Source organism: Lithobates pipiens, unplaced genomic scaffold, assembly GCF_037356315.1.
Source record: "Lithobates pipiens isolate NorthernLeopardFrog02 unplaced genomic scaffold, aLitPip1_a1.2 Scaffold_8, whole genome shotgun sequence".
Taxonomy (NCBI): Eukaryota; Metazoa; Chordata; class Amphibia; order Anura; family Ranidae; genus Lithobates; species Lithobates pipiens.
The window spans coordinates 41,212,302-41,227,679 of record NW_027507903.1 but is presented as its reverse complement, the minus strand read 5'-3'; the positions used below and the strand labels follow the sequence as shown (position 1 = coordinate 41,227,679).

At 42.6% G+C, this 15,378-nt stretch overlaps 1 protein-coding gene across 1 annotated transcript in view; it reads right to left on the bottom strand.

The window, feature by feature from the left end:
- The window catches only part of RHCG (Rh family C glycoprotein), a 167,337-nt gene that overhangs the window by 23,855 nt on the left and 128,104 nt on the right, over positions 1–15,378 (bottom strand). Inside the window, exons 4-6 of the mRNA XM_077472834.1 lie at positions 10,440–10,587; positions 6,498–6,664; positions 2,610–2,747 (exon numbers count right to left, since the gene is read on the bottom strand). Of these exons, the coding sequence (XP_077328960.1) occupies positions 2,610–2,747; positions 6,498–6,664; positions 10,440–10,587 (453 nt within the window). The remainder of the gene's footprint in view (positions 1–2,609; positions 2,748–6,497; positions 6,665–10,439; positions 10,588–15,378) is intronic.

Genomic DNA, 15,378 nt, shown 5'->3' with positions numbered 1-15,378 from the left:
CTCTCGAATACGTGACCCACACCCCCTTAAGTACCCCTTCCCAGACTCTTCAGCGGGCCCCGGCACTCCCACTGATTGGTTCCGAGAAGGCCGATACCTAAACATCCAACCAGACCTCACCGTTCACATGACCAGGCAGAACTTCCAAACACAGCCTGGCCAGACCGGTGTTAAGGCCTACCTACACAATTAACCCTCAGAACCTTTATTGTTCTGAGACCAAAAACTAAATTTACATGCGTATGACATTTGATCCCAAATGTCATCTGCTACATACACATTATAATATGGGTACTGCATGTTATTTTTCCCAGCCACCTCTCCTTCCCAATGAGAAAGGATACAAAGTCCACTTTATTGTAATGCTATGAATCAACTTCTCACTTTCTAGTTGTTGGATTCCCATTTGAAAAACATATGTCTCTTATAAACAATTCCGGCCAAAGGGAGCTGGGAACCTTTTTTACAGTCGACTCCCAGCTGTTTATTATAAAATCACTTTTATTGTAATGTTAAATGGCCAACCCCCCTCCCCCCTCCCTTCATGGTTCTTGGGGTACTTAAAATGGAGAGTAAAAGGAGCCCAGGGAACATCCATTCCTCGATCTCCTGTGCGATGAATGAACATGGAAACTACACTCATTTAGTTATTTCCCCTTTCCAGTTCATTTGTTCCTCAGACTTTTAGCTTGATTAGCTGAAGTACAGGGCAAAGGAGACCATTGGAGTTCCATAGACCCCCTAAGGGTTGATTTACTAAAAACTGGAGCAGCTCTACAGAGAAACCAATCAGCTTCCTGGTTTTAATGTCAAAGATTAAATGAATAGGCTGACGTTAGAAGCTGATTGGCTACCATGCAAAGCTGCACCAGATTCTGAATCCTACAGTTTTAGTAACCCCCCCCTCCAAAGGATTACATAAAGAGAGCCTGTCATCTGCCCATGCTATCACATAGGGGGCTTGTTTTATGTTATACATATAAAACATGTAAAAGCAATCCCACTGCTCAATGCACACACATAAATGCAAATATACACGTGTGGCATTGCTCCAAGCAAACATCAAAAGTGAGAGAAAAAAATCTGGGGCCATGACTCACTGTTAAATCTAAATTGATAAATGGGAAACACTTTTAAAGCTTTGCCTTTGGGCAATTCTGAATACAGTTTTTTTTTTGTTTTTTTTTGCATGCAATGCAATCTTAACCATTTGCAGACCGCCCACTGTAGATATAGTGTTGCAGGACAGCCATTCTGCGCATACCTAGTATGTGATCTGTCACTTCTAGGCCTGTGGAGCTAATGGCTGCTGGTTCCACTGTGATCACACACAGCAGGAGCCCAGCGGGTGATACCGCAGACTTCATGCCCGCCGGCACCCGCTGATTGTTCAGTACACAGGCAGAACAGTGATCTGCCTGTGTAAACAAGACAGATCGCCGGTCTGTCAGTCGGGAAGTCATGGATCCTGTTTTCCTGCAAAGTAGGGACACGGATATATGCCTTCCCTTAGTAAAACCATCTCTCCACAGTACACAAGCACAGGCTAGGAACACATTTAACTCTATGATAGTCCCTGATGTTAACCCCTTCCCAGCCAATGTCATTAGTACTCTGACAGTGCATATTTTTTAGCCCTGATCACTGTATTAGTGTCAAAAGTGTCCGAATTTTCCACCACAATGTCACAGTACAGCTATAAGTCACTGAACACTGCCATTACAAGTAAAAGAAATACATTAAAAAAATTAAAAATTAAAATATCCCATAGTTTAAGACGCTATAACTTTTGCACCAACCAATCAATATATACTTGTTGGGATTGTTTTACCAAAAATATGTAGCAGAATACATATTGGCCTACACTGATGAAGAAATCTGATTTCATTCCATTTTTATTGGATATGTTTTATAGCAGAAAGTAAAAATTATTTATTTATTTTTCAAAAATGTCAGTCTTTTATAGTTTATGGCGCAAAAAATAAAAACCGCAGAGGTGATCAAATACCACCAAAAGAAAGCTCTATTTGTAGGTATCAAAGGACATAAATTAAAATGTTTAAATATTTATCACACGACTGTGCAATTGTCAGTTAAAGTAACGCAATGCCATATCATAGCCTGGTTATGAATGGGGGTAAACCTTCCGGAGGGCAAGTGGTTAAGACTTGATGGGTTTGTTATCTATTTACTCAGTGCAACCCCATCTTTTATATTTTACCAAAAAATTGTGTATTTTATTTTGTGCGTGTACTAAAATTAATTTTTTACCGAAAATATTTGTGCAAATATTGTGCAACATAAAAAATTGCAACTGCCACTATTTATTCTACAAGGCCTCTTTCAAAAATATATAATTGTTTAGGGTTTTAAGTCTTTTTTTTCAACAATAAATGCAGACTTTAACGTGCGCAAAAATAAAAATAATTGCCCCAGGTGCGAATTGGTTAAATCACCAGTTCTATAAGGGTTGTATTAGTTGCATAAGTCACTACTGTATGATCTGCACAGAAATGTACACGCATTTTAGACATGTTCCTGAAACAAATAGATGATAGAGTCGCTGTTTAAAACAGGCTAAATAAAGACAAGGTCAGTATTTCACTTACTGTAAGGTAGACATATCCAAGTGTAGAAATAATTCCACATATAAATCCAACTATCAGAGATCCATAGGGAGTAAGCATCATTTCCGCAGCGGTCCCAACTGCCACTCCTCCAGCCAGAGTGGCATTCTGAATGTGAACCTGTAACACCAACATTCTATCAGCGCAGCAAAAATACAGTAACAAATTACAGAAACGCTAGGAGATATCTTAGTATGGTGAAGTCTACATCATAAAATACCCCTCTGATATTATCCAAATAAGATTTTTGCTATAGAGGTCTGAGTGTCAAGACTTTGAAAGTTTAGAACAGGTCCATACATGTATTTGCCCCAGTGTCAGTACAGAGCAGATGTGAAGCCACACATTAATAGTAAAGGCTCAACCAAAACGAATGCATAAGGGGTCATACGTTTTTATTAAGTTACAGTGGAACCTTGGTTAACGAGTAACATGGTTAACGAGTACCGTGGTTAACGAGCAATTTGAAAGACGAGCAACTTTAAAAAAAAAATCCTGACTCGGTTTGCAAGTATTGTCTCGCAAAATGAGCAGAATTCAAGCTAATGTGGTGTGCAGTACCACATTTGGCCACAGGTGCGGGGGGGCGCTGGTGACACTCGGAACAGTTCAGAGCTGTTCGAAAATACTCGGAATCACTCAGAAATACTTGGAAATACTCTCGCCTTTCCAAGGACTGCCAAGCTGTCCCCGAGTATTTCTGAGGCTCTCCAGAGCCCCCCCCCCCCCCCACCTCTGGCCACATTCAGTATTGCATGCAATAGAAGTCAAGGTGGAAAGAATTATCTTGGTTTCCATTGACTTCTTTGGGGAAACTCGCTTTGATATGCGAGTGCTTTGGATTACAAGCATTCTCCTGGAAGGGGTTATGCTCGTAATCCAAGGTTCCACTGTACATTGTTCAAATTGCACACATTGGTAGAGTAATTCTTCCTGTTTAGCAACTCTTCTTCATCTTCATTTTCATTGCAGGTAAATAATGGATTCAAATTGGAAGCAACGCGTCATCATTGGGTTCTTGATATAGGAGGGGTGCAGGATAACCGTGATCTACAGAAGTCTACAGAATGTTTACAGAGATGACACCATTTAAGCTTCTTCATCCGTCTCTGCAAATGGCTCTGGTCAACGATGCCTGCAATCCTTTATCAGGGATTCAATGATGGCATGTTGCTTCTGCTTCAAATTCATTATTTACCTGTAATGAAATAGAATAAGAATAATAATAATAATAATAATAATAGTTACTATATCAGGGGTGTCCAAACTTTGTTCAAAGAGGGCCAGATTTGATGAAGTGAACATGCTTGAGGGCCGACCATTTTGCCTGACATTCTTTAAACCATTAAAATTCGGTCTAAGTGTGTTCGTCCGAGCACTAATACACCGCCCAACAAGAATTCTCTTGCCTTTGTGCTGTGTGTGGTGAATAGATGAGCTCGGGTGTGTTATTTGGATATACAGTATTTAATCGGCTTATACCACGCACATTAAGTTTAAAAAGGAAGTCTCATCAAAAAAAATAAAAATCTTCAATTTTAAATACAGAACTATGAAGCAAAATAAGGGTCAGTACCCATCAATGCAGCCTAAACAGTACCCATCTCCAGCCCCCACTCCATTGCCATGAATGCAGCCCCCACCGTATTGCCATGAATGCAGCCCCCACCGTATTGCCATGAATGCAGCCCCCACCGTATTGCCATGAATGCAGCCCCCACTGTATTGCCATGAATGCAGCCCCCACACTGCCATGAATGCAGCCCCCACACTGACATGAATGCAGCCCCCACACTGACATGAATGCAGCCCCCACACTGACATGAATGCAGCCCCCACATTGACATAAATGCAGACTCACCATTGCCATCAGTGCAGCCTGATTCATGTCCTCTGCAGCCTTGGAGGAGACAGGGAGGGGGGCGGGACGAGTGCCGACAGACATACAGGAGAAACTCCTGTTTTTACCGACGGACTCTTTAATTGAAAGTCCCGCCTCCTATGATGGACAAAACAGTTGTCCAATGGCAGCGCAGAAGACGGGACTTCCTTTTACAAAGGATGCCGTGTAAACAGGAAATACTCCTTTATCCTGTATGCACGGCACTGGTCCCGCCCCATGCCTTCATGGCAGCCAGCATATCTATCTTTTGTGGTCCCTGGCGCTCAGGGTTTCGTTGGGGGCCACAAAAGATAGATATGTCAGCATTACCAGGCGGGTCGTCCAAAACCAGAACGCGGGCCGTGACTGGCCCGTGTACCGGACTTTGGACATGCCTGCCTACACACTATACAACTTTTGTCCGATTTCTTTTAGATTTACCAAAACCGTGTAGTGCCAAATTGAAACTTTTAAGGTTTGACCTCATATTATATGGTTTTGGTAAATCTGAAGAAAAAAATCTACATAAAAAATGTATAGTGTGTATCTAGCGTTACCTAATAGAAAAGTAAGGAGCTGTAAGCCAATAACGCTAAGCCCTTGTACACACGGTCAGAGAATCCATCGGAATGTGTCCTATCGGACCGTGTTGTCGGATAATCCAACTGTGTGTGGTATGCATCGGACTGATTCCGTCGGAATATCCGTCGGACCCAATTTTCCAACTTGTTGGAAATATTTTCCGACCAACTGGTTCAATCGGACATACTCCGATCATGTGTAGAGAATTTTGATCGGACCAAGTGCCACGCATGCTCAGATCAAATTCCTACATCAAAGCTATTGGCTACTAGCGTGAATGTAGTCCCATCGTAACAAAATTACGTCATCACGTTCTGAATGATCGGATTTTTTTTCGACAACTTAGTCCGACCGTGTGTATGCAACAGTTTCGGACAAGATCCGACGGGCAAAATCCAACGGACAAAATCCGACGGATTTGGTTGTCGAAATCTCCGACCGTGTGTACAAGGGCTAAGATAAACTGAATAGACAATTATATCCAAAAGGGGTGTACCAAAGAGGATTACCTTATCCAAGCAGCAGAGGTAAAATATTCTTTATTGATGCAAAAAAAAGTAATAAGCAGATCAATATCACCCAGACTTTGTTAATTAGTTTAAAAATTTGTGAACAAATGAGTTCACGACTACAAGACAGCATTTTCCAAGGTGTAATTGTGTACAGACCAATATAGAAATACAACTGCTTCACCAAGCCTGGCAAAATTTAATATATATAAGGCTAGCATAGTTTACATTTCAAAACTACTTTTTTCTAAACTCGCTAATCCACACTATATTGCCAAAAGTATGGGGCCACCATTCCAAGTCATTTGGTGGAGGGGGGATTATGGTGTGGGGTTGTTTTTCAGGGGTTGGGCTTGGCCCCTTAGTTCCAATGAAGGGAACCCCTAAGGCAACAGCATACCAAGACATTTTGGACAATTTCACGCTCCCAACGTTTTGGGAACAGTTTGGGGATGGCCCCTTCCTGTTCCAACATGACTGCACACCAGTGCACAAAGCAAGGTCCAGAAAGACATGGATGAGCGAGTTTGAGGTGGAGAAACTTGACTGGCCTGCACAGAGTCATGACTCCAACCCTATAGAACACCTTTGGGATGAATTAAAACAGAGCCTGCAAGCCAGGCCTTCTCGTCCAACATCAGTGCATGCTCTCATAAAAGCGCTTTTGGAAGTATGGTCAAACTTTCCCATAGACACACTCCTAAACCTTTTGGACAGCCTTCCCAGAAGAGTTGAAGTTGTTATAGCTGCAAAGGGTGGGCCCACTCAATATTGAACCCTGCGGACTAAGACTGGGATGCCATTAAAGTTCACGTGCGTGTAAAGGCAGGCATCCCAATACTTTTGGCAATATAGAGTATGTGTCATATGGACAGGATTCAGATTTTATACACTTACCATTTCTAATTTACCGGTTTTGCTGGTTACACTGGAGATAGCAACAGTTGTGAGAACACAGGAAGCCAGAGAGCAATATGTATTAATGGCAGCTCTGTGCTGGGCATCACCATGACTGGAGATAGCTGAATTAAAGCTGGGCCAATACATCCACAAATACAATGTCCCTGTATATACACAAAAGAGGAAATGGTTAAAAAAAAATACTCTTTAGTTTTACATTAAAAACGACTTTTTACTGCAAAAGGGTGGCAGCTGCAGGCTAAGTGACATACTAGTGCATTGCTCAGCATATGCATACTGGCATGCCCACGGGACACGCAGCAGTGTGATCTCATGACCACTGTGTCTGGTGGGCACAGCGGATAATGGCACTTTGCACCTGACTGCTGTGAGTGGCTGGGGTATCATGTGATCTCTATAACCAATCCTAGGCAAAACAGTCATGAATGACCTCCATCCACGATGGCTTGCTTACTATTGTTCTGCTGTGATTGGCATCACATTCTACCTGGGCCAATCACAGCACCATTTGCCATGTGATTAGCCAATCAAGGCATCACAATAGCAAGCAAGCTGTCAATGAAAGCCCCCCAGATTATTACAGTGTCACTATGGTCACACTGAGCTACTCTGTTGACAGTTTGTAAAAAAAAAAAAAAAGTGAAAAAAAATAAATAAATCATTATATTTAATTTCCTAATTTTTCAAGAAATAGTGACAAACCATTATAACTTAAAAAAAAAATCGCCATGCCTCTTACTAAATACCTCAGACTGTTAACTTTGAGATGGGCTATCAGTACATCAGGATTGATCAATATATATCAATGATCAATATTCAAATATACAGTATCTCTGAGTACACCCCTCACATTTTTGTAAATATTTTATTATATCTGTTCATGTGACAACACTGAAGAAATGACACTTTGCTACAATGTAAAGTAGTGAGTGTACAGCTTGTATAACAGTGTAAATTTGCTGTCCCCTCAAAATAACTCCTGAGTGAAAATGTCCAAATTGGGCACAAAGTTTCAATATTTTGTGTGGCCACCATTATTTTCCAGCACTGCCTTAACCCTCTTGGGCATGGAGTTCACCAGAGCTTCACAGGTTACCACTGGAGTCCTCTTCCCCTCCTCCATGATGACATCACGGAGCTGATGTTAGAGACTGTCAGGCTGGCACTTACCGAACCGATGAGTCCGCTTGGGCAGAGGGTGGTCTCCCGTACGTGTCCGACTTACAACCCCTGATAGAGCAGACAGGTGGCTGAGAGTGCGGAGTGGTAAGAGAGCCTGTGATATGGCTCCAGGAGCAGGAACTTGCAGGAAGCTTCTGGCAGCAGGTGTGTAGATAGGACACAGGCAACTGGGTACAGAACAGGAGCAGAGCAGGCAAGTCCGGGTGCAGGCAGGGTATGGCAACAGGCGGGCAGCAGAGGCACAGAAGGAGCAGGCAAAAGAGAGGTCAAACAGGCGGAGGTCAGATGGAGGCAGAGGTCAGCGGTGTCAAGGGAAAGCCGGGTCGTCAGGAGGTAAGCAAACAGGAACACAGGATACGAACAACGGGACAGGAACCGAGAAGCTGTTGATCAGGCAGCACCTGGGAGATGTCAGTGGCAGACCTAAATAGGCCGTTTGGCACCAAGCACCGCGCACGGGCGCGCGCCGATGCGCACGGGCGCGCGCGCCCCCGAACGCCGGCAGACACACCAGCGGTACCCGAAGTGCCCACCACAGCGCGCTGACGCGCACCAGCGCCAGCAGGGGCACGCGAGGGCACACACTGACGCGCACCAGCGCCCACAGGAGCGCGCAACACCGCACGCACAGGAACACGCACCCCAGCACGCACCGCAGGACATCGGCGCGCACCAACACGGGCAGCACCGCGACCATCCAGGTAACGACCCTGACAGAGACCTTGCCCTCCTCCACCTTCCCTTCAAGGATGCCCCACAGATGCTCAATAGGGTTTAGGTTTGGAGACATGTTTGGCCAGTCCATCATCTTTACCCTCAGCTTCTTTAACAAGACAGTGGTCATCTTGGAGGTGTGATTGGGCTCATATGTTGGAATACTGCCCTGCGGCCCAGTCTCTGAAGGGAGGGGATCATGCTTGGCTTCAGTATATCACAGTACATGTTGGCATTCATGGTTCCCTCAATGAACTGTAGATCCCCAGTACAGGCAGCACTCATGCAGCCCCAGACCATGACACTCCCACCACCATGCTTGACTGTAGGCAAGACACATATGTCTTTGTACTCCTCACCTGGTTGCCACCACACACACTTGACACCATCTGACCCAAATAAGTTTATCTTGATCACATCAGACCACATGACATGGTTCCAGTAATTCATGTCCTTAGTCTGCTTGTCTTCAGCAAACTGTTTGTGGGCTTTCTTGGCATCATCTTTAGAAGAGGCTTCCTTCTGGGATGATAACCATGCAGACCAATTTGATGCAGTGTGCGGCGTATGGTCTGAGCACTGACAAGTTGACCCCCCCCCCCCACCTCTTCAACCTCTGCAGCAATGCGAGCAGCACTAATAAGTCTGTTTCCTAAAGACAATGTCTGCATATGACACTGAGCATGTGCACTCAACTTCTTTGGTTGACCATGGCTAGGCCTGTTCTGAGTGGAACCTGTCCTGTTAAACTGCTGTATGGTCTTGGCCACTGTGCTGCAGCTCAGTTTCAGGGTTTGGCAATCTTTTTATAGCCCAAGCCATCTTTATGTAGATGCAACAGTTATTTTTTTCAGATCCTCAGAGAGTTCTTGGCCATGGGGTGCCATGTTGAACTCCCAGTGACCAGTAAGGATGAGCCCAATGTTTGAATCGAACATCGGATGTATGCCTGTTTGCCGAATAGCGAACAATTTTGGGTGGTCATGGCAAATTTTCGAAAGCCGCGGAACACCCTTTAAAAGTCTATGGGAGAAATCAAAAGTGCTAATTTTAAAGGCTTATATGGTTGGTATTAATCATAAAAAGTGTTTGGGGACCTGAGTCAATGCAGAAAAAAAGTTTTAAAAAAACTGACATTTTTTCGGGAGCAGTGATTTTAATAATGCTTAAAGTAAAAAAATAAAAGTGAAATATTCCTTTCAATTTTGTACCTGGGGGTGTCTATAGTATACCTGCATTGATACATGTCCCCTGAGGCAGGACCCAGGTCCCCAAACACTTTTTATGAAAATAACTTGCATATTAACCCTTAAAATTAGCACACACAATTGAATCATTCACCCCTTAGGGCGTTGCTACCATAACCCATTAGCAAATAGGAAAAAAGGGGGAGAGGTACATGCCGGCAGGCCCAGCCTGTAAAGAGGTTACTATTGACAAGCTTCCTGTGTGCCCTGCTGCCTGCTGGTCCCCGTCTCCTGCCGCCAAGGCCTGCTGATCCTGATACAGCTTCCTGAGAGCCGCCTGATCCATCCTTTGGCTGTTGATCCTGCCAGGCACTCGTGCTACCTTCGACTCTTGCGCCTCCTGTCTCCTCTACCAGGGGCCGCATGTCTGGGACACAAGAGAGGTCTCCTTCTGCAATCCGGACTCCCCACTAGTTATGTGACACATAGACTTTAATGGTGTTCGCGTGTTCAAACACATTTTTTGCCTTTTGCCTTAACATTCAAAATGAGACATCGACAGGGTTTTGAATAAAGTTCAGAATTTTTTGGACTTCATGGTGGTTCACTGAATGGCCTGTAAACCAAACCCAGGCCAATTTACTCCCTCCCCCTCCCTTCATAGTCACAATAAACCATAGTGTCAATTTTCAGAATGTACAATCTATTGTATATAATAAGAATAAAATCTGTCTGTCAAAAACTAGGAATTTACAAAAATTTACATTGCGGGCACACAATATAAAAGGTATTGAAGTTTTTTAATTGGATAAAGTTGTCTATCATGCAAACTCACCAATCATTGCAAAGAGATCAGACGTATAAACAGATCCTTCCCTGTTGTTATTTTGCTTTAAATTGGGACGCTGTAGGATCCAAGCCACTGTCAATCCAAAATACGCCCCAAATGTGTGGATAGTCATAGAGCCACCAGCATCGTTAACCTGAAGTAGAAATTGTGGCTTGTTAGTTACACAGTTGTAAAACATGTTAAAAGGTTGCATCGTCCTCTTATCTTCAGCTTTACCTTAATGAGACAATCACTCCCAGGAGTTTATCCTTATTAAAAATGTATTCATTCCTGCTATTGGTCCACAATATTTGTACCTTTTAAATTTTTACATCTCTGTTACACTTTTACACCTCTGTTATACTTTTATGTGGAAAAACGTACCGGCAATCAGCCCAGGACCCAAGTACAGACACTGAACCCAGAGTAGGTTATTAAGCGTGTTTTGACCAAGCTTAGCTGCAAGGTCACATGCTCTAAGGTGAGGGTACACACTGAAGGGGGAGCACAGGAGCCGACATTCCGTCATTACTAATATAGTCTGTGGATTTCATTTAATTGGAATGGACTTTATGTTTTCATCAGTGCGCGTTATTGCATGAAGGATTTTGCATGTTAGCACTTTTAGTGCACTGGAACACTTTTCTGTTTTATAATTGAAGCTCTTTATAAGGACTGTTTATATATAAGTGGATGCATTCTAATATATTATGCACATAATCACTTTATTGTAACTAGGTCAGTTTAACTACTAGATTATGTATATAAAAAATATTTCTGATTTTGCACTTTAATTTAATTGGTGTAAATAGTAGCACTATATCTAGTGTGGTTATTGGTGTAAATAGTAGCACTACATCTAGTGTGGTTATTTGTGTAAATAGTGGCACTATATCTAGTGTGGTTATTGGTAAAAATAGTAGCACTATATCTAGGTTGGTTATTGGTGTAAATAGTGGCACTATATCTAGTGTGGTTATTTGTGTAAATAGTAGCACTATATCTAGTGTGGTTATTTGTGTAAATAGTGGAACTATATCTACTGTGGTTATTGGTATAAATAGTAGCCCTATATCTAGTGTGGTTATTTGTGTAAATAGTGGCACTATATCTAGTGTGGTTATTGGTGTAAATAGTAGCACTACATCTAGTGTGGTTATTTGTGTAAATAGTGGCACTATATCTAGTGTGGTATTGGTATAAATAGTAGCACTATATCTAGTGTGGTTATTGGTAAGATAGTAGCACTATATCCAGTGTGGTTATTTGTGTAAATAGTGCTACTATATCTAGTGTGGTTATTGGTATAAATAGTAGCACTATATCTAGGTTGGTTATTGGTGTAAATAGTGGCACTATATCTAGTGTGGTTATTTGTGTAAATAGTGGCACTATATCTAGTGTGGTTATTGGTATAAATAGTAGCACTATATCTAGTGTGGTTATTTGTGTAAATAGTGGCACTATATCTAGTGTGGTTATTAGTATAAATAGTAGCACTATATCTAGTGTGGTTATTGGTGTAAATAGTAGCACTATATCTAGTGTGGTTATTTGTGTAAATAGTGGCACTATAACTAGTGTGGTTATAGTGCTACTATTTTTTTTACCAATAACCACACTAGATATAGTGCCACTATTTACACAAATAACCACACTAGATATAGTGCTACTATTTATACCAATAACCGCACTAGATATAGTGCCACTATTTACACAAATAACCACACTAGATATAGTGCCACTAGTTACACAAATAACCACACTAGATATAGTGCTACTATTTTACCAATAACCACACTAGATATAGTGCCAATATTTACAAAAATAACCACACTAGATATAGTGCTACTATTTTTTTTACCAATATCTAGTGTGGTTATGTGTGTAAATATTGGCACTATATCTAGTGTGGTTATTGGTGTAAATAGTAGCACTACATCTAGTGTGGTTATTTGTGTAAATAGTGGCACTATATCTAGTGTGGTTATTGGTATAAATAGTAGCACTATATCTAGTGTAGTTATTTGTGTAAATAGTGGCCCTATATCTAGTGTGGTTATTGGTATAAATAGTAGCACTATATCTAGTGTGGTTATTTGTGTAAATAGTGGCCCTATATCTAGTGTGGTTATTGGTATAAATAGTAGCACTATATCTTGTGTAGTTATTTGTGCAAATAGTAGCACTACATCTAGTGTGGTTATTTGTGTAAATAGTGGCACTATATCTAGTGTGGTTATTGGTATAAATAGTAGCACTATATCTTGTGTGGTTATTTGTGTAAATAGTAGCACTACATCTAGTGTGGTTATTTGTGTAAATAGTGGCACTATATCTAGTGTGGTTATTGGTAAAATAGTAGCACTATATCTAGTGTGGTTATTGGTGTAAATAGTAGCACTATATCTAGTGTGGTTATTTGTGTAAATAGTGGCACTATACCTAGTGTGGTTATTGGTAAAAAAAATAGTAGCACTATATCTAGTGTGGTTATTTGTGTAAATAGTGGCACTGGCACAGAATATTGGCATGCATTAAAAAGGGGATCAATTCCAGAGATAAAGCGATAATTCAGGGAGAGCTGACATTCCTCCTCAGGGTGCAGGTTACTAGGCATGGTGGGTGCAGTGCAAGGTGGAAAGATGGGCGCCAGTCACTTTTAAAAATGAACAAAGTTTTATTTCTCTTAGCAAGAACAGTGGGAAAGAGGGTTAGGGCACAGGACACGCTTAGACAAAAATAGAACTAGGCAGACAGAAATAAAGATAAAGGGCCTTTAAGCCGAATGCAGCAATCTGTATCTGTGGTGTCTCCTATAGCAACAACTTTACAGTACCCCACTGTAGATCATCAAGCTTAGCTCACAGCTACCTGCTGGACTCTTCTGGCTTAATTCACAGCTACCGGCTCTATTCTTCAAGCTTCACCCACAGCTTCCCACTGGGCTCCTCGGACTCCCAGCAATCCGCTGGATCCCTCAAGCTTATCTCACAGCTACCCGCGGTACTCTTTCAAGCTTTACTTACAGCTACCCATTGTACTTCGTGGATGAGTTCTCTCCTGAAGCTTTCCCAGCTACTTCACAGTCCCTGGTAAAGAGTCTCCTCTGGTATTCCTTCAGAACTCCATCCCTTCACGCCTACCTCTGACAACAAGAGTGGTTGACCTTCTGGCAACTTCTTCTCCCTTGCCTCCTGGCAGCGATCAGGCTCCCCTCAAGCCGAGCCCATTTACACATGGTTAGGCCCCATGCTTCAGGCCTACACCTCTGCTGTTGTTCCACCCACACCCACCCAGGCCGCAGCCCAGGTAGAAAGAACCCCGATTACCCGACTCTCTCTAAATAAATAGGATATCCCAGCAGCTTCTGCGGCCAAAGAAAGCATATTCACTCATAACCTGAATTCACTGTAATCTATCATACTAATGCCAAAGGTAACAGTGCCACTTATTAACAAAAGAAAGAAATCACAGTTAAACCCAAGCTTAGGAGAAACCCATTTGATTGAAGACTACAAATTCGCCAGGCTAGTTACCACCTAGCACAACTAAATTTACTAGCAGCCCTGTTTAGAACAAGGGTGCAACACAGGGATACGGACTTTCCCCTAAAAACCTCCCACACAGCACTAGCTAGGCTCACAGTTAACTCTTTGATCGCCCTGATGTTAACTCCTTCCTTGCCAGTGTCATTAGTATAGTGACAGTGCATATTTTTTAGCACTGATGTAATAATGTCACAGGTCCCCAAAAAAAGTGTCAGTGTCCGATTTGTCCACTGCAATATTGTAGTCCCGGTATAAGTGACTGATTGCTGCCATTACTAGTAAAAAAAAAAAAATTCCATAAAAATATCCCATAGTTTATAGACACTATAACTTTTGCGCAGACCAAACAATATAGCTTATTGGGATTTTTTTTACCAAAAATATGTAGCAAAATACATATTGGCCTAAATTGGATATGTTTTATAGCCGAAACAAAAAAATAAAAAATAAATAATAAATTATATATATATTTATTTCAAACTTGTCTGCCTTTTTTTGTTTATAGCGCAAAAAAATTAAACTGCACGGGTGATCAAATACCACCAAAAGAAAGCTCTGTTTGTGGGGGAAAAAATTATTTGGGTACAGCGTTGCGTTACCGCGCAATTGTCAGTTAACCAACTCGCGCCCGCCCTATAGCCGAATGGCTGTCCTGATGTTTACTTCCGCAATGTGCGCCGCCGCGGGCGCGCATCGCGGAAGTTCTGTGTTCGCCGTGTCCCCCGGGGACAGGCAAACACAGATCGTTGTAAACGGCCAATCACAGCGGCCGTTTACAGCGTGATCGGCGTGTCCAATGGGAGGTGATCTCATATGTAAACATATGAGATCATCTCTCAGCGCCGCTCTCCCTCCTCACACAGACAGTGTGAGAGGGGAGAGATGAACGGCTGCAGTGGCAGCCGTTCTGCCTCTAATAAAAAAAAAAAAAAGTACAAAAAAAAAAAAAAAGTAAAAAAAAAAAAAAAAAGTGCCATCCCCCCCAGCAGTGCCATCCTCCCCCTGCAGTGCCATCCTCCCCCAGCAGTGACATCCGCCCCAGTGCAATCCGCCCCAGTGCCATCCACCCCAGTGCCATCCACCCCAGTGCTACCTGCCCCCAGTGCCATCCACCCCAGTGCTACCTGCCCCCAGTGCTACCTGCCCCCAGTGCCACCTGTTGTCAGTGCCATTTGTCCCCAGTGCCATCTGTCATCAGTGCCACGTATAAGTGCCATCTGTCATCAGTGCCACGTGTCATCAGTGCCACATAGTGCCATCTGTCATCAGTGCCACGTATTAGTGCCATCTGTCATCAGTGCCACATATCAGTGGCATTTGTCATCAGTGCCACCTGTCAGTGTCACGTGCCATCTGTTGTCAGTGTCACGTGTCATCAATGCCACTTATCAGTG